General features: G+C 41.8%; 1 protein-coding gene across 1 annotated transcript; it reads right to left on the reverse strand.

The window, feature by feature from the left end:
- Positions 1–1,240: 1,240 nt before the first annotated feature.
- TMEM229B (transmembrane protein 229B) lies at positions 1,241–1,768 on the reverse strand. Its single transcript, XM_062495587.1, has one exon. The coding sequence runs from the start codon at positions 1,742–1,744 to the stop codon at positions 1,241–1,243; it is 504 nt and encodes a 167-aa protein (XP_062351571.1). The 5' UTR covers positions 1,745–1,768.
- Positions 1,769–22,103: the final 20,335 nt, after the last annotated feature.

The raw sequence follows: 22,103 nt of genomic DNA on the forward strand, positions 1-22,103 counted from the left end.
CAAGATGGGTATTTTGTTTTTTGGGTTTTTTCTGTAAATGTACCAAACTACATGGTATATCTCTTGCTGCCTCCAATTACTGTCACAACAACATGCTTGTGGTTATTTAAAGCAGAATTTGAGAAGAAAAAGCAAATCCACTTGATACACTGAGCAGAACACTAGGCAGAACTGAGACAAGGCCTGCCAGTAGTGAAGGAACATGGGAGTCAGTGCCAGAGGACCAAATCCTGGGTCAGCCACATAAAGATTTTGACCTTCAAATACAATGGGCTGCAGCTAGACTAAGTCATCAACATCACCAAAAACAGAGGAATCCCTGAAAAGGAAGGCAGAAAAGTCTTGTGGGCTATATAGTCTCTACAAGATTTGCACAGCTGAGATGGGAGCTGGAATCTGCAGCAAGATCTGCTTTGGGGACACAAAGGAGATGGGAAGACTTGCACTATTTCTTGCGCCTTTTGCCAAGATTCAGATAGCACAGATTATGGTAAAATTCACTTGGCATAAAAGGGCTTTATTAGGAAAAAAAAAAATGTAAGAAAAAAAAGAAGAAAAAAAAAGGGAAAAAATTTCTAGTGAGTATCAGGAGTATCAGGACTTGGATTTCAAAAAGTACAAGATCTATATAAAGTCACCAAGATGTCCAGCACCAGATTATTTCATGGTGCAACAAAGAACCCAGGGAGAGGCCAATGGGACCTGGTGAGGGAACACCATCTACCTCCCCAGCAGACTGCCAGTCTTAGGTACTTCTCAACAGCAGATGGATTTTGCTTGTTCCTGCAGCATCTCAGGTCCCACGGGAGGTATTGGTTGCAAGCAAGCACCTGAATATTGCCTAATGGAGTAAGCCAATCATTAACTCAGCTGGCATGTCCATGCCCATCCACTGATTAGGTGGGGGTTTTTTGGATGCATTTCCGCTGTAGCATTTCTTTTTTCTTCTTTCTCCACTTCAAAGTGTAAGCAAAAGGACTGCTCTCATCAGTAATAAGTTAAAATCAGAAACAACCTAACTAACAAGTAACTGATATTGGTCCATGGAGCCCAAAGAGTAAAATCCATAGAAAATCTATTGGTTCCATTTTTTTCTGGTATATCCCATGCACACCCCCATTAGAAAAATGGGGTTTATGAATCTAATACAGCAAGGAGCAGTACCTCAGAGCCAGAGCTGACTGTCCAGAGTAGAGATCTGGGCTCTCTCAGGTTACTAAGTATGGCTTGAAGTCACTGCTCAATCTGTCTTCACGTGACCATTGGCCAAGGCAATGGGTGCAGTGGGAGCCCCAGGCTCGGCAGTCTCATCAAATCGTAAGCGCAGGGTGTTTCTGATCACCAGCTGCTCCATGATGAAAGAAGCACAAAACCATGGGATGGCATACTCCAGGGTGATCAGGCCCATGAAGTCAAAATCAAACTGGGAATAGTCCCATGGGCAGGCATTGAACTGGCGTAGGATGAGGCCAGTGGTGAACTCCCAGAGGTATGTCCACAGTGTGTAAATGAAGCAGCGCACTAAAATGTTACACTTGTCTTTGAGATACAGATACATCTTCTCCACAATGAGGATGGAGGTGCCATAGATGAAGAGTGCCCACACACTGGTAACACCTGGGAACTTCCAGTTGAAGTTGACCACAAATTCCCAGGCAGCTGTGAACATCACCTCACAGAAATAGCCGTGGATGGCGTAGAGGTACCATCGTGAAAAAGCGGTCAGAGGTTCTGCCGCAGCCATTCTTCTGCACTCACCCCAGCAGTGCTCTGAAAGGAAGAGGGAAAGAGAGGGAAAGAGGAGTCAACAAGAGGATGTCACAAGTCTATCCCCCAGATGGCAACACGCAAACCTGTAACAAAGGATAAATCTGAGAAAGAAGTGACTCTCATTTTCACCACAGCAGATTTTAAGTCCTGGGGAAAGATGGCACCTTACAGGGCTCCACGACTCAGGATGGGCCTGAACAACATACACTGTTCTGCCTGAAAAATGGAACCCTGCTGGTATTACATTGGCAATAAAGAGGGAGTTGATAAGTACAAGGGCTTTGCCAGGAGCAAGGTTGCTGAAGAATTTACTGGTTGCAAGTCGGCAGAAAAATACAGTCATCCCACAAGGAGCACACATCACCTGTTTGCTCTTTTCAAAACACAGCACTATGCCTTAGTTTTCTGATTCTACTGTGGAATAGGTTAGTTGAACACAGCATTGTAAAATTGGGCCTTTCCAGCTGTTGCCTACAGTCTCTATACACAAAATGTTTACTGTAGTCTAAAACTGAACTTGGATGTAAGCAACAGCAAGGGAACTGGAGGAAAAAATTCAGAGATTTTACACTTACAGACACCATACCTTGCACTCATTATTCAGCTGAACTTTTATTCTGCCCGTTGAAGAAATCATCCATTGTATGGCTAACATTTGTAAAATGATTTTCTTATAGTGTCAGACTTCCTGATACCAAGTCAAAAAGCACAAGAGAGCCACTGAAATCCATTCAGATTTGGCTTCAGGACAGCAAAGCACAAATGAGGAGAATAAAAAGGAACAGCTGAGCCTAGAGAGGGGTAGTTAGTCATGATAAATAGAATATGAGAACAAACTCTAATTGTCTATACACGAAGAAATTGGTGAAGAGTTTTTGAAAAGGCACAAGTTTCTTATCACTGAGCTGTTTCAGCACAATTAGCTTTTACACTTTCTGTAGAGATTCACAAGTCTGCCATGTTACAGTCAATGACATGAGGTGATTATAAGCATAATTTTACTGAAGCCTTGCAGATTTACACCACAGAATAAATGTGACCTCTTTCATTCTTAGAAACTTACTCTTTCAAGTTGAGTTTCTCTGGACTCTTTACCGAGCACTATTTAACTTCCTCTGCACTTGTCAGTTCCGTGGCACTATGTGCTAGGGAGAGGACCACACTAACTTTATGTACAGTCATTTTATGCCATCTAGAAGGAGGCTGTTCCTACCCTGCCCTGTAAACACAGTGCCTCTCTGATAAAAGTATTAACATGCAACTGACATTCTGATAGGAGAAAAGAGAAACTCCTATAAGGTAAAACAGACCTATAATAATAAACATGAAGAAGACATGCACAGGGAAGTATTGAAAGTGAAAAGGACAGAGCTGTATCCATGATCTGTTCACACTTCTCTTAACCAGACACACAAATAACCAAAGCCTTGATAGTTCATAAGATTTGGGTGCTTGAACAAAGACCTATTTTCTAATGGCAGAAAATGGAGAGAAAAGTAAAACTCAGGAGTTAAGATGAGCTTAATAATTGAAACAAAGTAAAATGCAATAATAAAATAATAATGTAATTAGCTCAGTTGGTTAGAGCATGATGCTAATAATGCCAAGGTTGTGGGTTTGATCCCTGTATGGGCCACTCACAAGTTGGACTTGATGATCCTTCTGGATCACTTCCAACTCAGAATATGCTGTGATGTTTCTGTAATATGTAATGTCATTATCCAGAGAAGAAAATTATTGTAAAGACTTTACTAAGTTGCCAAGGGATTGTATGGTTTTCCTCTTTTTTCTATAAGCCTAACTTTTTCACTTGTGATCCTTAGTCCTTGCACTTCTCTATACAGCTCTACACAAAATGTGTTTGAACTGTTAGCTGGGAACACCTTTGTGATTTTGCACATCTATTCACAAAGTTGGATCAAATGCACAGAGGGTCCTTCTCTCTCCCCCTCCATTTTCATTCCAAGGATCCCCTCACCAATTATTTCCATTGCCTTATACCTCCCTACAAAATCCAAAGACTCATAGAAACATATCCAGCAAGCCACCGCCTGTTCTACCCCACACTCTTTGTGCAGTGAAGATTTCTCTTTCCTGGTTCTATACAACAAACAATAAAAAACTATTTACTTTCTGTTTCTTTTTTACTTTTTGCAAAATATTTAGTCACTACACTAGAAGTCTAATAACTGAATCTAGATCAGGTCTTGGACATCTACAAGTTAACCCATTGCAAAGACCACTGTTGAGTTCTTTTGAATCACATGGCTTTCACCACAACTGCAAAAAGACAAACATCAATGCACTGGTATTGTCTCAATATTTGCCTTCTCTACTGTCATGTCTTCAGTGTGCCCAGCTTCAATGGAAACCTCCTTCTTACAATATGCTTGCAAGAGTCCTCACAGACTTCCTGCTGATTAGGACCACCACAAGACAGGGCAGATGCCAATGTGGCATAGCCCAAACATAACTGGTTCCACTGTCCTAGGCACTAAGCAAATCCACAATCACAGCTCCTCCTGCAAATGTAAAATATTTTATCCGAAATACAACAAAAAGTACATAGTAAGACAGAAAAGGAATGGAGGATACATTTAGGGGAGTTGTCAAAAGCCACAGCACATCACTGCACAAGCTGGGAATGTATAATGTAATGGTTACAAGTCACTTGAGCTTTTACAGAACAATTAAAACTGCAGCTTTTCCCAAGCATCTTCTTTCCCAGCCACACCAAATTATTTGGTGTCTGGTAATCAATATTACACAAGAAAGTCTCAAGAGGGACATAAAGGAGAAAAGTGTTGTTTTATTGGGCAGCAATTCATGATAAAAGAATCAAGCTGAAAAGCATGACATTAGTGCGAGAAACATCCAAACGGAAGGCCAAGACTGGATTCAATAAGAAATGCAGATTTGTGAAAAGCCTTAAGTAGATAATTGAACTTGGTGATGCAAAACTTTTAATGGAGTAACAGTAATACTGACCAAAAGGCTCTGAACGTATGGGAGCTATTCAGTCTCCTCAGGAAAACAAATAACATTAATCACTGAGGCACTTACAATGGGATGGGCAGCTGCTTCCTGAAAATCAGAAACACAGCTGCCAGCTATGCAATTGTCTCAGCAAAGAGCAAACAATGCATGGAGAGTGCTCATGGATGACCCATGCTTGCACTGAGGCTGCTCACACTGTGCTGTTTTGGGGAAAATAGGGAGCTTCTAAATTCAAAGTTTTGGAAATGCTTTCCGTCATCAGTAAATTGTATTTCAAGTAGTTCAAACAGAAATAGTTCCTCTAATACAATGTTATTAGGAAGCCTGAGCTAGGCCAGCACAAAATTTTTCCTTCTTTCTCTAGTAGGACCTTCTTTTCCAGCTTGCTGAGAAAACAAAAAAAAAAAAAAGGGAAGTCTGTGGAAACCACACATGGATCTCCAAGAAACACTCAGTGCTTTCCCTGACTGCCCTGCCTGTGTGCATAACTGCTGACAACAAAGGGGCCAAGAGCCCACTCCACCTACAGGAAAAAAGCACAGACCTAACAGGGGGAAGTATATGAAGGACTGAGTTTCTCTATAGAAATCTGGTTGCAGCAACAAGTTCACTGAGTTCACAAAGCTGGGAGGAGTGGCTGATACCTGCTAGCGCTTTGAAACCTTCAGAAGGATCTTGACAGGTTGGAGATGGGCAGAGAAAAACTGCCTGAAATTCAAGACAAGTGCAGGGTCCTGCACCTGAGGAAGAGTTAACTCCATGAAAGGACAAGAGGCAATGGGCAGAAACTGATGCAGGAAGTTCCACCTGAACATGAGGAAGAATTTCTTTACTCTCTGGGTGATTGAGCATTGGACAGTTTGCCCAGAGAGGTTGTGGAGTCTCCCTTACTGGAGATATTCAAGAACTGGATGCAATGCTCTGCCATGTGCTCTAGGATAGCACCGCTTGAGCTGGGAGTTCGGACCAGATGACCACTGTGGTCCCTCCCACATTCTGTAATCATTCAGTAGGACTCATTCTGTGATCAGGGCAGGACTTTGACTTATGGCTGCAAGAAAGCACCAATATTACACTTGAATATTTTATAATTTCAGCTCTGAAATGGATATTAATAAACCCCTAGGCTGAGGTAAGATACAGATAAAAGTGATGCACCAGGCCACGTAAGGAGAAAGGACTAACAGACTGCCCCACTTCACGTGAGACCCCTCTGTGAAAGAGCAGCACTTCCACACTCACATTCAGTTTTGCAGGTGATGCAGCCTTGGCAGGCAAGAGAGAACTGATCAGAAGATAGACTGATGGTAGACCAAGAAATAATGGTAGATTTATCTCACACAAGCACTGCAAGGGAGACCTCAGTGGATGCTGTATTCATGTCTGATTAAGTTCTTGAGCACTGCCTGGCTCATTTTCTTTCCAAAGCTCTCCTTTCCAGTGGCTTTCTGCCCATTTCCCCGCTACCAAGCCAAACTGTGCTTAAAAAAAGGCTCTTACAGATTGTCTTTATCCCCTTTAATCCAACAGAATTATTTATATGCCCCGGATGAGTGTAATGAGACCTCCTCAAGAAACTCTGAATTAACTCTGAAGTGTTAATAAAAGAAAATCACCAACAAAAACCTCCATGAGACAATTCCCCTAATGAATTGGGAGTCTATGAATTCTGTCAGCTAATTGATCCACCGCAGATGAACTTGAACTGCTGCAGCATGTTTCGTACTCATAGTGCCCAGTTATTTCTGCAAGTTAAAAAGTTACAGCACAGTATTATTTTACAAATTCATATGTTCTAATATTTAGTTCTATAACATGCATGTTCATATTTCTATAAAATGCCCTAGGGATCTATAATCCTATGTTATATATCATAATTACTCTTAAATTTGAAGAAGTGCAAAGGAGACCCACAGTGGGATACTTTAGTTTCTCCAAACCATAGACGATGAGTAGCAGACCAAGCTGAAGTAAAGGATACTTTCCTCTCCCTGCCCATGAGCTGTACTGCTAATGTCCTCCTTCCCCAGATCCTTATTACCCAAACAGTACTTATGTAAAAATGACTGTTTCTTGTTACTTTTTAATTACTTTCATTGGCATATCTTGTAGCTACTGTGGTCTTTTCTTCAGACTGGAAGAATCAGATGTATGTCTGCTTTTCTGCTTTAGCAAGGATTACAGTAGATACAAGAATGTTTTGGTGCAAATCAACATGCATTTTTAGGCAATACCTGGTTAAGTGTAATTCTTCTTATTTTGCATTTTCCCTGTGAGTAAACATCTAACAAGCATAGCTTTGTAACCACAGACAACATTCAATGACTATGCTGCAAGTCTGGCTTCAATATTTTCACAGAGGTCTCACACATCATTAGAAGTAAAGGTTTACAGAATACTACATGTGTACAGAACACTAGGTACTAGATTTGGCCCCAAGACATTAGTTCATCAGTGTTTAAAGATTTATACAGTAAAGTCTTAGTGGCACTTATGTGCTGAAGTCATAACTCTGAGGAGATATTCATCCTTCAGGTAACTGAGAGCCTCAATTAACTGTGGCTCAGAAAATAGGATTTCAACTGTACTGAAGTGTGGAAGAGCTCCAGCAGATCGATTAATCAAGCCCTGCAATGAAGCTAAAAGCATGCCACAGTCATCTCCAAATACAGACTCTCAGTGCTTTCAGGAAGGATCTGGAGCTCTTGGATTTTGGTCAGTTCTGAGTCATCTGTTTTTGCTGCTTCTTTGTCTGGACTCTGGTCCATCAGGATGCACACTGTCTCACTTCTACATACTTCAGGGTAAGAAAGCACAGTCTATTTCTTATCTGCGTTTTCCTTCAATTTTGTCTCTAGCTCATTTCCCATAGAAGGCACATCATTTCTCTGCCACTTCTTGTTTTATTGCTCCCTTGGCCAGTTCACTCTGTACCTGCTGTAGCCTCTGATCCCTGTCTATCTTTCAAAGCTGGTCCAAAGAGAATTGGGATACAGTAAAAAAAAGAATGACGACAAAAGGAGATTAAATGAATCCAATTACCAGACTAGCCCAAAGGGAAGGGGAAGTGCAGCTCTTAGCAGTAATGCCTCTGTGTGGGCTGCCCAGAAGGTACCATTTCACAACAGAAAGGAGAAAGGTAGGGTTTTCCTGGGAAGGAGTGTAGAGGGTGGTTGGCTTCTCAGAAGACAAAAGAGAAAATATGACAAAGAGCTTTCTGACTAAGGTGATCTCATGAATGGTACTAGAAGTGCAGAAAGTGGAGAATTTCCATGTCCTGCCACACACATAGCAGGAAACGTTACATTATGTGAACACACCTTAGCCCACAGTGACCACTCCAACTTGAGAAGAGATTAAGGCAGTAGCTCTTTACTTACAGTGACCAAGAGGAATATTTCCTTTGTACCTGACAGAAGTTAAGATCCCCAGGAGTCCTGCAAGTAGCACCCTTGAAAGACACCATGAAAAACGACTGCATCCAAACCTGACATTTACAAGTATTGAGCCCAAATCTCCCCTGCCTCTCCTTCAGGTAAGGTCATGTTCTTCTCCAAGCCTGCTGCTATTAAGGCTCTTGTGCCTTACCTGCTGTCTTCCCTGTCTGGCAAACCTGCCCTGAGTTCCAAACATTTGCTGATACTACAGCTCTCAAAACAAGCAAATGTCCAGCAAGAGCCCAAGTGCCCCTGATGTAGCTTCAGTACAAAGCAGAGACTTGGAAGTCAGGACTCTCCTACAGGAGCAGACAAAGCTTCCCATTAACACTGAGGAAGAGGGAACCAGCATTATGGAACATCTGTCCTCAAGGAGATGGCATGTCCAGGGGGCACGATCTGCTCCAAGAATCTATATCAGCCACCCTTCAGTTTTGGGTCCTTAGTCGCTGGATTCACCATTATCTTAACCCGGATAGTTGACTTCTTTCTCTGCAGCAAGAGCAGACCTGAGTTCTAAAAGCCAGTTTTCAAAAAGTGACACAGGTTCACACACTATGACTTCAGGCCTAGATCTGAGCACTTACAGCTCTCTGATTGGCAATTGCCTGACTCATAAACTCCTGTGACCTGGGCCATTTCACATCATACCGTGCATTCAAGTACAGTGGCAATCAAATTTATGTGTATTTTCAAAAGCTTGAGCTTAACACATGATATTAGCTGACTGAAGAAAATCTGACATTCAAAGAACACAATGCACATCATGTCTTACGAGCAACCCAAACCAGTGATGAATGGAGGGAGAGAATTTGTCCTGAAACACAAGAGTTATCCTTTCCACTGTCACTACACAACCAACACATGTAAAGAAAAGACAACATTATGGAAAGACATCATGTGTCACCCATCTTATGTGGTTTCTTACAGCTTTTTGGAAATTCAGACAGTTTGTTTTTGAAAAGGTGGGAGTTTTTTCTTTTCAGCGAATGCCTCATCTTTCCAAAGCAAAATGGAAAGCAAATAAACCATTCTGCTTCCACCTACAATAAAAAACTGGTCCACTCAAAAAGGTCAGTATCAGTAACAAATAAATACGCTTAGCCCAGCACTTCTGAACAATCTTCAGCAATAAGCCAGAATCAGGATGAAATGGATGAAAGCCAGATATACAGGGGAAAAAAAGGACAAAAAAGTTCAAACATTTTTCACACTGAAAATAAAGCTTGGCAGAGAAAAATCAAGCTGTTAAAGTATCTAAAATCCTAGCTTACTAACATACTGACATAATCCAAGTCACTTTATCATGGACAGATTCAAAGTAGTCTCTCCTCGCTTGCTACAGGTAAAGGTCAAAGCATCATTTCATAAAAATAGCTGCTTCTTTTATTAAAATTCTTGTTGCATACACACAACTATAAAGAATTGTTTCCCTCTCTTTTAATTACTCTACAGTGGTGCACAAGCCCTTAAAAATTCCCAGAATTCAACTGACAGTAGGTAACTGGACAGTTTAAATACCTGCAGTTTTAAATACCTGCAACTACAGTCACTCTTCATCTAGAAGGAACAGAACTGCTGCAGTTCATAAAGAAACATAACATCTTGGTCTAAGCTGAGTTAGTTTTAAATCCTGTAAGCAGAAGGTACTGCATAAAGTCAGATGAAATAGGAGGGAGAGCATACTTTCAAGCAGCTTCAGGTTCATAGCCCAAGACTGTCATATGAAGTCTCCTTCTCTCCTTCCCCTTTTGGAAATGTCTTGGTGGCAATTCTACAGCAAATAATTTTTTCTACACAGTATACAATTTTTTCCTTCCTAACACTAAACTATTTCTGAGATGTCAAAGAATCAGGCCTCCCAAGTGCTATCTGCTATTCACTAGGCTGTGACTCCTCAAGTTTCCTCCTAGCACCCCTCGTGTAAAACTTGAGCAGTCTCAGAGTACTAACTTATCCTTTTCCACCAAAGGAATCCTTGTGGACCGTCCAAGATTATCTCATCTACCTCATCTTCTTCATTTCACACATCCATCAGAGGTAGAAACATCCTGGAAAGGAAGGGTAGATAGAAGAGGATAAATGTCAGAGTTCTACTGAGCACCTCATCATGTCCAGCAAGATCCTCAAGTAGACAACCATGCCAACAACTGGTTGTTTCCTCTAAGCAGTTTCCCAAAGTTTTCCCACTAGTGTTCACCAATTACCATACCACAGGCATTAATCATGCTATCATTGGTTTGCAAAGTACATAATCAACAGTGGAAGTACATTGTATGCACAAATAAATTAGTGATGAGTTTTGTACTTTACTGGTCAGATTTATTTCAATTCAGCATCACTTAGGTAAATTTAACTTCATAGAATTGTCAAACTTCTCTGTACTGAATAACAAGTTAACAAAACCTTGGGTTTTAGTGCCTTGTTCCTATACAACAAACATACCCCTCCCACACACACTGTGCTGGGTACTTCTATTCCTATTTACATCTTTGCAAAAGCAGGGTGACATTTTTAGCACTGTTATTTCCTAAAGGTATCAGGAATCTTAGCATTCACGTTACAATCACAAAGACACCATCTTCATGTTTTATTGTTACCTGTCATTTTTCTCTTTTGTAAACCTGAAGCATGAGATTCCCCATAAACCTCTAATGTTCGGTGTTTATTACTCTCCTTCAAGTCATTCATTTGATTATATGTTGTGTATCCCAAGAAGGAAGCACAGGAGTTTTCCCACAGGAAAACATGACTGAAACTCAATCTTCTGAAAGGTGGCAAGTTGTGCTCTTTAAAAAAAAAAGAATAACTCTTGTGCCCAATGCAGAACTGGTATTTTATTTCTCCCTGCCATTCAAGGAAGCTCTTATATCTTCAGCCATCAATTTCTTCACTCAGAATTAGTCCATAAGCTTTTGCTGTTGCATCCTACAGCTTCCTCCTTTTCCAGTCAGTCAACTTATGAAGGTACTGTTCAAGCAGTGTTTCCCAGCACTATTCTTCCAAGTGAGACATGTGGTCCCAGCTGAAGCTTCATGCAACCTCAGCTCATGAGCCAGGAAGCTGGGTCATAAGGATGTCTCGTGTCTCCTCAGACTAGACCTCATGCCACCTTGGTTCTTTTCCTACTGTTTCCGAGGTTTCCTATTACCTCTCTCCTAAATCACAGAACACTGGACTGTTCTCTAGTTTGGACTGGACCACAGATACCTGCTTTAACGAAGGCAAATAAACCTGCTAAGTCTACATAAATTTGAATTCTACCTATGGCTGTATAGTTATATAAAGATATAGGGATGCCTTCACATATTGTCCTATTTTATTTGCTGATTTTCCCCTCTACTTGAAGGGGATGGATCTTTTTCCTTATAACTGCCGCGTCTGACTGTGTTCATTTTTGTGCTGAGGTGAGCTTTTGCAAACATTACAAACACTGCTATTGTATTTATCATACCTTCAACCTGCTAATCATTTATCACAGCTTTACAGAATGTGCTCACTTCAGCCTTTACAGAGCCACTCTGAAAATAAATCCATTTAATATTATGTTTATACCCTTCTTCCACACTTCCTTTTGTGACTGCTGTGTGTCCCAATGACAGTGTCCTACTGAACAGTCTCCCCAATAAAACTAACAGATTCATTGCTCCAATACTGGCAAAAAATTTTAAAATCTGTGTCTATTATTCAGTCAACCTAAGTGTAACACTATGGGTTCCTTAAGACAGAAAACTCTGTATGTATTTGCACAGGGCTTCTTTAGAATATTCTAAATGTCTGAAGTCCAGCAATTTACCTTTCATAGTACAGCAAGCCCAGATCATGAAATAAAGCAATACCATAGCTTCAGACTGCTTTACAGATCTATCAGTTTATGGTTGAGACCATACTCACATTCATCCCTTTTCTGAAATCTAATCTACACATTCAGCCTTCTGAAAAATTGTAAACCATCTTTTGTGACTAGCAGCTAACATGCACCTGCTTCAGGACTCATGGAATGTAACTGCATCGTGCTAATACCACATACTTCTACACATCTGAAAAAGGAATTAAGTTTCCACCTTAGAAAAGAAAATCCTTAAGAACTGTTAACTCTAATCCTAAACTCAGCAAGGATGTGAAAATACTACTCACCTCTTAACTGTCAGTCTGCACAGAAGACATTTTCCACTCTCAGCTGCAGAAAGATGGTATAGTTGCAAAAGGTTTAAAGCACAGTGATTACGGGGGACTTGAATTTGAGTCCACACACACAGCTACTGCAGAAGACAGAGCAATTTTCTTGCCTGTGTATTTGTATTTATTCTGTTTTACATGCTTCAAAAAAGAAAATGCTCCAAAACACACACAGCTCTTTCCTTATACATATTCATTTAATTCCCAGTGACTGACAAAACACAGGCACTAATTGGCCAAGATCTTTGGCCATCCCAGAAGAGAGACAAAATAACAACATGTTCTTTTATTTGCCTCTGGAAGATGCTCTTTCCAGAATAGATAACTCATTGTGATGCATAATGTAGAAAGTTCATGTTCTCACAACCAGAGCTTCTCTTTCCTTAACAAAAGCACTGATGTTTCCCTGGACAATCCAGACAGCACCTTTCACTGACCCTGAATTCCCTTTACCATTACAAAAGTATTTGTGATGATCATGCAGGTGCCTTAGGAACATGTGGAGGCACAAACGTGAAGAAGGAGGAGTTGGTGGTCCAGTGTGTCCATCCAGCTGGGGCTGTGATGTGCACAATCTTTCCCCATTGCAGGCTCCACAAGAAATGCTCATGCCAGGAAGAATTAGGTACTGCAGATCCAGACTATGTTTTCAGTAACTTTGATCTTACTACTTTGGTCAGATCAGAGACAGAAACATGATACTCAACTGCAAACAGCTTCAAGCCCAAAGATGGCCTCAAGTGTCTCTAATTTACTGGCCCCCTTCCACCTCCTTCTCAGTATCAGCTGACTCAGTAAAACCTACCACCTCTCCTTAGAAAAGGGAATATTGAGCTGAACAGATTTCACTTGGTTTCCAGAAAAGGCTTATTTTTGAAGTCTCATGGCAGCCTAGTAACTGACTGCTGTGAAACACAGGACACCCTCAGCTGAAACTGGAACAGCCATTTACACCAGACAGGACCATGTAAGAGGAAATAGTAAGACCACAACTTCCCAACCATGAGGTTCAGTTTGTTCTTAACACCTCCTATACTTAAGTTTCTCTCTTTGCAAAGTACCAGCTTGTCAGAGGAAGTTAACGGCACTCTGCACCTGGTTGGAAAGACTCCGTTTCCCCTGGCAAACACAACCAGAAAAGAAAACAACTACAGCAGTGTCATCCTCTGCAGCATGGAGGTAAACCTGCAATCCTGGAGTCTCATCCACAGGCAGTAGAAGCTTTTCAATGAATGGACAATTCAACTGGCTTCCTACCACTGAACTAACCTAAGGCTTTACATAGCTACCATGTAATTGTGCTTCTGTATTTAGATAGTGGAGACAAGAATGAAAGAATCTCAGAATAGTTTGGGTTGAGAGGGACACCAAAGATCTTCCAGTTCCAACCAGCCTGCCACATGCAGGGACAACTTCCTCTGGACCAGGTTGCTCAGGGCCCCATCCAACCTGGCCCTGAACACTTCCAGGGATGGAGCATCCACAGATTCTCTGGGCAACTTGTTCCAGTATCTTACTACTCTCACAGTAAAGAATGCCTTTCTATTATCCAACCTAAAACCTACTCTCAGTTCAAAGTCATCACTCCTTGGCCTATCACTACATACTTGTAAAAATTCACTCTCCCACTCTCTTTAGGTACTGGAAGGTGCTGTAAGGTTTCTCTCTCAGAACCTTCTGCTGCCCAGGCTGAACACCCCAGCTGTCTTAGCCTGTCTTCATAGGATAGGTGTTCCATCCCTTTAACTAACTTGGACTCATTCTAACATATGAATAATTCTCATAACTAACCAACCTCCCCTGGACTCACTCCAACAGGTTGATGTCCTTCCTGTGCTGGGGACCCCAGAGCTGTATCCAGCACTCCAAACAGAGTCTTATGAGGGCAGAGGGTCCCAGTACAGACCTCTGAGGAACACCATTTGTTCTTTGACATCCACTGGGACTCTTAGCTATTTGACCACACCCTTTGGATGCACCAGTCCAAATAATTCCTTATCCACTGGACAGTCTACCCATCAAATCCATGTCTCACCAATTTAGAGAGAAGGATGTCATGGGGGACCCTGTCAAAGGCTTCACAGAAGTCCAGATAAATGATGCTTGCATCCTTCCACTGATGGAGTCACTCTATCAGAGAAGGCCACTGGGTTCGTCAGGCAGAACTTGCCCTTGGTGAAGCTGTGCTGGCTGTCTTGAATCACACAAGTGTATCTTGCCCCATTGATTATTGCCCCTTCTAATTAAATTAATTAATTACATGACATGCTTTTACTAGCTCTTGAATTTCATATAAACATTTCATATACACATGCATACAGAGATCCAAATTAATTAATAAATTTCAGGCAGTTAACCAAGGTACCTCAGAAGCTTTGTTTCCCTACAGGCTCCTATTTGTAGTCACTAGAGCCTGTGAAGGCAGCTAGAAATGGGCACATTCTGAAGACAAAAGTGGAGTTTGATCATTCCTGTTATGCTAATCTTTCCATGGTATTTGATCATGTCATCTTTCCTGCATCTTTCCAGTACCTACTTAGAGGTGCTTAAAGCAAATACAACACTGATTTATTCACCTCTGTGAAATACTTGAGGTTACATAGGGTAATTTCAGGTCGTATCAAACAAGATTGTTTTCTTTATCTTGCTTTTCTTCTGGGCAGCAATAGGCATCTCATGCCTCTGAGCAGAATGTCAGTTTAACAAAGATGCCAATTCTCATCTGTGTGTTGGGAACACACACAGTCTTGTATTAAGACTGGAAAGAAATTCTTCAGGTTTAAGTAAAATGGTTTGATTCTGCTCACACTGGACACCAGAAATCATCTTCTTCAAAAGCCCCAAACCTTAAATTCTTTTTAAACCATCTTTAAAATCTGCTCAACAGAGCATCAGGTGACCCACAGCAAACAGAACCAAAGAGGCACCATATGTTTTCTTGTCCATGTTTATGTAAGATGCTTAAGAGCTGTCATTTTCATGCCTGAATTGCGCATCTACTATTGGCAGTACTGGAGACACACGCTCTGGTCAACTATCCATTCATTTTTAGATGTACAGAAACCTGCAGCATGCCAAGGCTTCTGTGACAATAACAAGATATTAAGCAATACACTGTTGGTAGAATGAGAAAGAATGTATGTTTTTGTCTCCTGCTAAAACAACCTAACTATCATTCCATAATATAACTAGTCTTGACACATGCAACAACAAATAACACATAGACCAAAGAGCACTATCTGCACAACAGTTCATAGCAATGCCAAGGTGTTCAGTGTTAACATTTTCAAGCGTGCTTATTTTGCACAGGCTTGTACTAACTTAGAAGCCAGACTGCACTCAGCTAAGCAACTTGCTTCACTGTAGTTTCACTGTCTCTAAGAGCTCCCACAGCTGTAAAGATATGCAAAATTAACATAAATATTACATATGCAAAGTAAACTTTAAATGAATGTGCCTCAGCCAAGGCAGTGCTGCATGTGCAGCACACAGATAAAAGTTCTAGCAGCGTACATCTGTACCTGAAAAGAAATGGAGGGTGATTTTGGCCACCCCTTGCTGAGAGCAGTTTTCTTGGGTATTACCTATGTCTAAGTCACTCTTAGTCACCTGCACTTAGATACTCTGGCAGCACAGTACAAGATGCAAAGTTTTGCACTGCATCCACAACAGTGACAGATCTTTCTTCCTTCTCCTGCTGAGTTTACAATGACCAGTATATAAAAGAATAAGGAGCATCTTCTTATGCATGGAAACTGCCCCCATTCAGCAGCCTCCCCTCACATTTTCCCTAGTACTACCATGGCATGTAAAAAGTTCCAAGAATCTGGTTAAGAGCAGATTGGACATTAGAGGATGCTGAAAAAAAAAGTGAAGCTCTTCTGCAGAGCTGCATGAAAGCTCAGCAGTCAAAAAGCAGGGGATGTTAGAGAACCACTCCAACTTTCATCCTGGGAGTACTAAAATTAAATATCCACTAGACTACAGTAGCTCTCCCAAAGCAATTCTAAAAGGCATTGAGACTGATAGATAATACAAAGAATAAAAAATGTTCAGTTCCCCTGAAGTTGCTAGATAGAATTTAAAAACTAACTAATGAAAAAAGATAAAAGAATGCAAAAGTATGCACACAGGATGATAAATGTAGCCAGAACCAGTGGATAAACAGAAAATTAGGAGTATACTAGGGGTTTTGGCAAGTTATGTAACAAGAAGCAACATGCATGCCCAAAGAGAAGTTCAAGGAATGGTCATATTGGGGTACTCAGTAACTACAATCAGAGACCTCTTTAGATAACCCTCCAGGACCATAAGAGACCTTCCAGTAGGAGGCAGATGAATGCAAATTAGTTCTAGGGAAAGTGATGTTTCTGTATTAGTTAGAAAGTACATTGTAATGAATGTGTATAATCACAACAGAATAAAAACCCTGTGGTAAAGTTTCAAGATATGCATTTGATTAGAGGAGATCTCCTCTGAAAGTGTCCAGCACTTTAATAAAGAATGCCCACTTTCTAATATTTCAAATTGTGCTAGAATGTTTATTTTCTGTCCTATTTTGGTATCGCTACAAGGAAGTGAAGCAAGTGGAAGATAGGAGTTAGATGGAGAAGCAAAACAACCTTCCTAAGTCAGTGCTAAGGCAGCTGTGTAAATGGGGTTGTTGAGCAGCTGTGCTGCCTCATGAAGCAATATGCAAAATGATGCAAGTCTTGTAATGAGCTATGCTGGCCCTAAGAGAGGTGCAAGGGGCAAACAGTGCAGTGAACTAACACAGGACTGATGAAACCTCTGCTTTATTACTAGGTTTGCCATGATCTGCAGTGTGACCTTGGACATGTCACTCCACCTCTCTGTGCCTCTCCCATCTGGCTGATTAGGCTAAACTATTTTGTGTGAGGGCTGCATCTAATCATAGATTGGGCTAGCAGGTAGAATGAAGAGTTACCCACACTGACAAAAGTCATCAGGAAAACTGAAATACCAAGAGCAACCGCATCCAGTCACTTGCAGAAGTGCCAAATTGAGGTGCAGACAAAAAGGCTGCACAACTAGGCAGCTCTTAGCACCAGTCTCATTTGCTCAGTCATCTGTGTCACACGGATTCCCAAGTTTGCCAAAATATTTCTTTCAGGGAGCCTGAAGGTGCATCTTTAAGCCAGATACAAGCATTTGTATTTAACAGCATATTCAATGAGCTTTTCTGTACAGCACTTAAGAGTGAGTAATTAAAGGAAATATTTCTGCAGTAGAGTTTCTCATTAGCAACCTAATTAGCCTTCTGAAAATAATTAACATTGCTTTCTTTAAAGGGAACAGATGACCCATTACATCCATTAGACAAGCAAAACAAATGCTGAAGGTAAGGCAGATTTATTCAGGGAGACAGCAAGAAAGCATCCGGCAGCAGTACAAGTGAAAAAGAAGATGAGGCACAAATGCCTGTGAACCAGAAGACTGGACAATGCAAGTGTGTGTGCAGGACTAGTATGTGCATAACTGCTTGATGTGTGCAGGCAACATTTACATTGAGCATTTTCCTTCCCCTGCCTCTAGGACCCACTGGTAATCTCACCACTGAGATGCTGAAAAACGCTACCTCCAACTTGTTTTGAAAGCCAGAATTAATCAACAATTCGCAGTCAAAAACAGCTCTCTCCACATGCAAAAATTCCCCACGGAATTTTTTGTATTGTGTGTATTTTGACTATTAAAATCCCAAAATGCCCATTAAAATAAAGCATGATTTAATATCAGATACAGGGACAAGTGAGTTGGTGTCTATGAACAGCATGAAGTTCACCTGTTTCACAGGGTGGTGTTTGGCCAGTTAGCATGCCCCAAAAGAGTTATGCATTATGTTTCCTGACCAGCGTATGCTTCAAATCAGTGTGGCTGCACAGTCACAGGCACCAGTGTTGTGGGATGTGTGTGTATATACAGATGACAGAAAGAAAAGGACAGAGGTCAATATAACATTGCCTAGTGTGTTCCAATGCAGAACAACAGATGAAGGAGAAATGAGCTGAGCTTCTAAACATCCACATATTCAGGTAACATGGCAAACACCACAATTCATGAAAATGCAGCTGCATTTTCAGCCAGTTCCATGTTTAATGATACTTACATTTCCCTGGCAGGAAAACTGAACACTGGTAGCTTTCAAGTGTGATTCCAGTGAGGGCAAAGCTCAGCCACACAAAAGCTTCCATAGCTACATCACTATGGAAACCACAAATCCATTGCATGTTCTGTTTGCCTACTTCTTTCACTGATGAAAAACAAAGGAGAGGTATGCTTCCAGTTTATCCCCTTTTCACTTTGGTCAAGGCCATAGGATGACAAACAAATTTTACCTTCTTCAGAAGCAGCCCTTCTTCCTTGACAGCTCTCTTTGTGAAACCTATCCAGCCTCTCCACCCAGCAGGGCAGTCATTCCCCTCAGCATGCTTCCACCACTTTTTTTAATGAGGACTCTTCAAACGCAGTCTGGGATTTTATCTTAGCCTCCACAGTTTCCCTCAGCATCTGGACTAGGACAACTCCAAAGGTGACTCACTCTAGGGCATATCCAGCTGGCTGACATAATGAGAAGCTGTTAACTGTTCTGAACACAAGCTACAGTGTCTTGTTTTGACAGAAGTAACTTTCCCTTCCTTTCCAAGAAGCTCTTTAAGAACATTTGAAGTGCTCTCAAAATGCAGTAGGGCACAATACAAGACAGCTATAAATGCAAAGGCTGAACATCTGCTTTAACACCATTATTTCTACAGCTCTTGCTAGCTACAGGTAGCTTTTTCCACACTAAAAATCAGAATACACCTCAGCAAAAGCCTAATAGCCAAGTGCAACTCTGAGAGATGCAGAAGGAAAATGGGGGAAAATGCTCAAAAATCTGCAATATAGCATAGCATGTACAGTGCAGCCTGGGTATGCGAAATGGCTGAAGGAATCTTCATACCAAACAGTGGGAAAAGTAAAAAAAGAAGTTAAAATTCCTCTGCATCTAGGTATGTGCATTTTATGCTGAAGAACAGCCTCTGAATAAACCTTCAGCAACACATTCCCTCACAGTGGGCATCTCTTACCTGAGCCCACAGCAGTTCAGGGAAGAGCTGGAGGAGAATCGAGCCTCTGCAGCTCTGGAAGTCTTCAGTGCCTCTTGAATTCAACTGCCAGCTGACAACCATTGCATAGACAATGGCTACTACTCAATAAGCTGAGAAAAACTATGTGTTACAGATGTTCCCAAACAGACATTTAAATATGCTCATCTCCACTAGAGCACTCTGCATGGACAGAGAAATCCTGCCTGTGCTCAAGGAACTTTCAACAGAGCACACTTTGGCTTCTCAGCAAGATGGAGCTAGGAACAAACTGACACAATCTAAGTTCTCTTACAAAAAACAAAGCAGTAGTACACAAAAGATGCAGCTCTTCCACCTCCCTTTTGCAAAATGGGCCAGAGCAGCCAGAGCTTTCATCCTGCTCCTAACTCATTGCCCTTACCTCACAGACAATTCCAGGCTGGCATTAGCTGATGTGTCCCAAGTTACTTGGTGTTACAAGTATTCTTACCAAGAGCCCAGGGGATGATAAGAGGTTACTTCTGTGTCCTCAAGGATGTCACAACAATGCCCAAGCCAGTTTAATGAAGGACAAGCTCAGGAGTGGTGATCACAGTCTGCAAGGTCTTGTCCCCATGGCTTTGAAAGCAGATCTGTCTGCACCTCCTACAGACAGCATCCTGAACAGCCTGAGTGGATGGAACCTGCAGGATGCATTGGAGGAATTAATTATTCATGGTCTTGTTCTGCTGCCAATGGATCTGTTTTCTTGTGCCCATACGGTGCTCAGTTTTTGTTTTAACAGTAATAAGAGACTTCTGTGCTACATTCAATGGTTCTTGAGGACAGGCAAGAAGCAGCATTTACTCTACTCGAAGCAATAGTACCACACACCAGAGCACTTGCCAGACACAGCTTTCTTCAGAAATACTCATGGCTGCCTCACTCACATAACAGCCAGACTCATACAAAGCTCAGTCCACTACCAGCTGCCTTCTCAGGAAGCAGCTGACACTTGCTTTGTTTTAACATTCCATCACTAGTCTGGACTTTGCCACTCAATAGACGACACTTGGTGACCAACTGAAGCCTTGTAATCAGCTACACAATGGGCATCAAAACCACAGCTGGAGCTCTAGGAAGGAGCTGACCCTGCTTACCCACACTGTTAGTACTGCCACAATTAAGTCTACTGCTTTCCTTCAGCAGTTAACTGGGTCTGTTCCCCATTCTCAGATAGGATCGGGGTATATCAGCAAGACTACCCAGAGGAGTGGGACAAAAGAACAGCCCAACACAGGATCCCCTGGACACTACAACTAGGAGAGGGTAATTAGACACCTGAAACAGGACAGACTGAGGGATGACGGTGCTACATGTATCTGAAGTTTACACATGGAGCATCTACATATTCAAAGTGAGTTCCCAGCTAGAAATAAAGTAGTGTGCACAACCTACCCAGGAAAGCTGATCCACAGTAAAGAAAACAATATTGTAGCCTGAACCATGCCACATACTGCAGACAGAAAGGGCGTGTCAAAAATGGTGCAGGGTGTGGAAATTTTTCTGGTCCTACAACGTCCACCCCACTAACCAGAATCAATATAAACTTTTGCTCTGGGATATAAATCACTCTTCCAAAGAGATAGCATTTTACATGCACTCTGTGGAAGTGTAACCGATTGCCACATCACACAGGAGAGTGACAAGATGAGGCTAAGAAGATTAGTGGAGTAACACACTGGTGAATCAGGTGCAGAGACTGCACTGCTTGTTAGGGCCAGGAATAGATTCCTCATCATCCAACTCACACCTGTGCTTTCACAGGAGAGAGCAACTCTCTGCTCTTTACCTACTGCTCTGGTTTAGCTCAGAGATACTGTTCCACTATCCTGATTGTTTTAACTGCCTAAGGCTATCAGAGTGTGAGGTTTTAAAGAGACAATAACACTGAAAAGTTTGGCTGTATAAATTAAAAGCAGTCAGAATGATGTGACTCACAGCAGACAGAAATCAAGGGTGACGTGTGCAAATGGCAATCTTGCACCTCTGGAAAACAACTTGCGGTTTAAACCGGTGGAAATAACTTTGCACTCTACATATTTAAATTTCATAGGTCCCATGTACAATGCAGTCAGCTCTGTACTCAGACAACTGCTGTGTTTTTCTGGTCTCCAAGTGCAGTCCCGCCAGTTTTACCCTCCAGACCTTACCTTTTCCGGGGAGGGATCCTGAAGCTCTCCCACTCTTTGGCCAGTTCCTAATTTACAACATCCGCAGGTAGACTAGGCTGCCTCCAGCAAGTCCAAGGGTTTTCAGATGCCAGTCCTTTTCAGCCCAGGTGTGCGTGACCACCAGCTAGAAGAGCAACCAGACAGCCTTCCTAAACCAAAAGTACATTTTAATCTTAATACAGCACGATACAAGAGAGGTTTTAAACTCTGAATGAGCTACTTGTATGGATAGCTTTAGCTCCAGTACACTGAGCCCTGAAAAAGCTGACTTCTTCAGAGCCCCCACACAGCACCTGCCCCTTGCCCAGGGCAGCACCCTGACAGCTGCCTCTCCTTGGGCGAGGCTGAGCCTTTCTGTTCTCCACTGTCCTTCTGGATCTCAGCCACAGCAAACACACAGAGCAACTTCACTGGAGTCA

Source organism: Cinclus cinclus, chromosome 6 (assembly GCF_963662255.1).
Source record: "Cinclus cinclus chromosome 6, bCinCin1.1, whole genome shotgun sequence".
In the NCBI taxonomy this organism is placed as follows: Eukaryota; Metazoa; Chordata; class Aves; order Passeriformes; family Cinclidae; genus Cinclus; species Cinclus cinclus.

What these genes read in the sequence shown, in the direction of transcription:
- TMEM229B (XM_062495587.1), bottom strand. Translation starts at nt 1,744, where the DNA reads ATGGCTGCGGCAGAACCTCTGACCGCTTTTTCACGATGGTACCTCTAC.